We start from the raw sequence: 1,526 nt of genomic DNA, 5'->3' as shown, positions 1-1,526 counted from the left end.
GGTTGTTTTCTAGAAACGAAGAGGGCAGTGGCAGAGGTTAAAGGGAGTGTGGGGAGCGAGGGGAGCAAGAGATTTAAATCGCCGACCGCGCAGAGCCCGAAAGCCCGGGGGAGGGAGAAGGAAGAGCAAGGAGGGGCGGGGAATCCGGAGCCGATGGAGGCGGAAGGAGGGCGAGGGGAGGAGCCTGCGGCCAGAGTCCCGAGGAGGCTGCAGACCGAAGGCCCGCGGACAGGGCGAGGGGCAGGGGAGGCTCCCGCCCGCTCCCGGCCGGGGCCCGCACTCACTCGTCCCCCTGCAGGAGGCTGCCCTCGGTGATGGGCCGCACGGCCGCCCTCGGGGGCTCGGCGCCCGGACCCGAGGGGCGGAAACACAGGCTCAGCTTCTCCTCCAAGCTGCAGGCCAGCGCTGGAAAGCTGTCGCCTCCCCCGCCCGGCCCTGCCCCGGCCTCGGGGCTCGTGTTACAGTTCTCCTGGTCTTGGAGGCTCCGGGCCGGCTCCTGGAACTCATAGAAATCCTGCCAGTCCCCGTCCGCCGCCATCGCCGCCCAGTGCAGCCGCGCGCCCCGCCCCGCCGTCAGGCCCCGCCCCCGGAGCCCCGCCCCGCCGTCAGGCCCCGCCCCCGCCCAAGGCCGCCTGGACCGGGCTTGGGCCGCTCAGCCTCGGGGTCATCCCGCTTGCGGAGTCATCTCGGGGGTTGACGGCGGATCCCTGTAGAAAGGGAAACCTGAACTGCGTGGAGTCACTTCCTATAATCTCTGTCAGTCAGGAATAGCTTCCCTCCTGGCTTTCCTTGAGAGGACACCAGGCCTAAATATGGCTAAAAAAGAGGGCTTCTCAAAACTTTCCACCTAGAGTCAGATTACTCCCGAAGTCATTTCCCCAGGGTAATCTGGTCCTTTTGTAACTTTCCACCAGAATCAGTTGGAAATGCTTAAGTGATACCGAACTTTATTCCAGAAATACTTTAGAAATGAAGTATTCCATATACAATGCTCATGTTAGATCCTCAGAAACATACACGCGTGAATAATTATGAGTTAATGTTTGCAAAGCACTTAGAACAGTGCCTAATAGTGGCATATGTGTATATTATATAAGTAATGCATGGGTGCACCGTACAAGGGATTTATGACGTAGTTGTAGTGATAAGACTAAGAGGAAACACTTTGTACAAAATAAAAAGTAGATATGATTGGGAGTAGAGAGTTTAATAGGTATAGAGTTTCAGTGTTGCAAGACGAAAAAAAGTCTGAGTTTAGGTGGTGGTGATAGTTGCCAAGAATATGAATGTACTTAATGCCACTGGGCTGTACACTTAAAATGGTTAAGATAGTAACTACGTTATGTGTATTTCACCATAATAAAAAATTGGTAGGAAAGTATGATTATAAGAGAACATGAATATGTAGAGGCAATAAATATGTAAGAGTGTTACTGGACAAGACTCCACTGCCTGAAGCACATAGAAACCAATACTTGTCACTGGCTTTGAGGAAAGAAAGGAGCTTCATTTTTAGGTAGGTTGGC

At 53.9% G+C, this 1,526-nt stretch overlaps 1 protein-coding gene across 2 annotated transcripts in view; it reads right to left on the bottom strand.

Moving 5' to 3' along the window:
• FEZ2 (fasciculation and elongation protein zeta 2) overlaps positions 1-580 on the bottom strand; it is a 38,412-nt gene extending 37,832 nt beyond the window's left edge. For both annotated transcript variants that reach the window (XM_011372092.1, XM_011372093.2), the window contains exon 1: positions 285-580. In XM_011372092.1, coding sequence (XP_011370394.1) covers positions 285-538 — 254 coding nt within the window. In that variant the 5' untranslated portion in view covers positions 539-580. The remainder of the gene's footprint in view (positions 1-284) is intronic.
• Between the last annotated feature and the right edge of the window lie 946 nt (positions 581-1,526).

Source organism: Pteropus vampyrus, unplaced genomic scaffold, assembly GCF_000151845.1.
Source record: "Pteropus vampyrus isolate Shadow unplaced genomic scaffold, Pvam_2.0 Scaffold200, whole genome shotgun sequence".
Classification (NCBI taxonomy): Eukaryota; Metazoa; Chordata; class Mammalia; order Chiroptera; family Pteropodidae; genus Pteropus; species Pteropus vampyrus.
The sequence above is the reverse complement of the archived record's forward strand: the minus strand, read 5'-3'. Positions and strand labels throughout refer to the sequence as shown.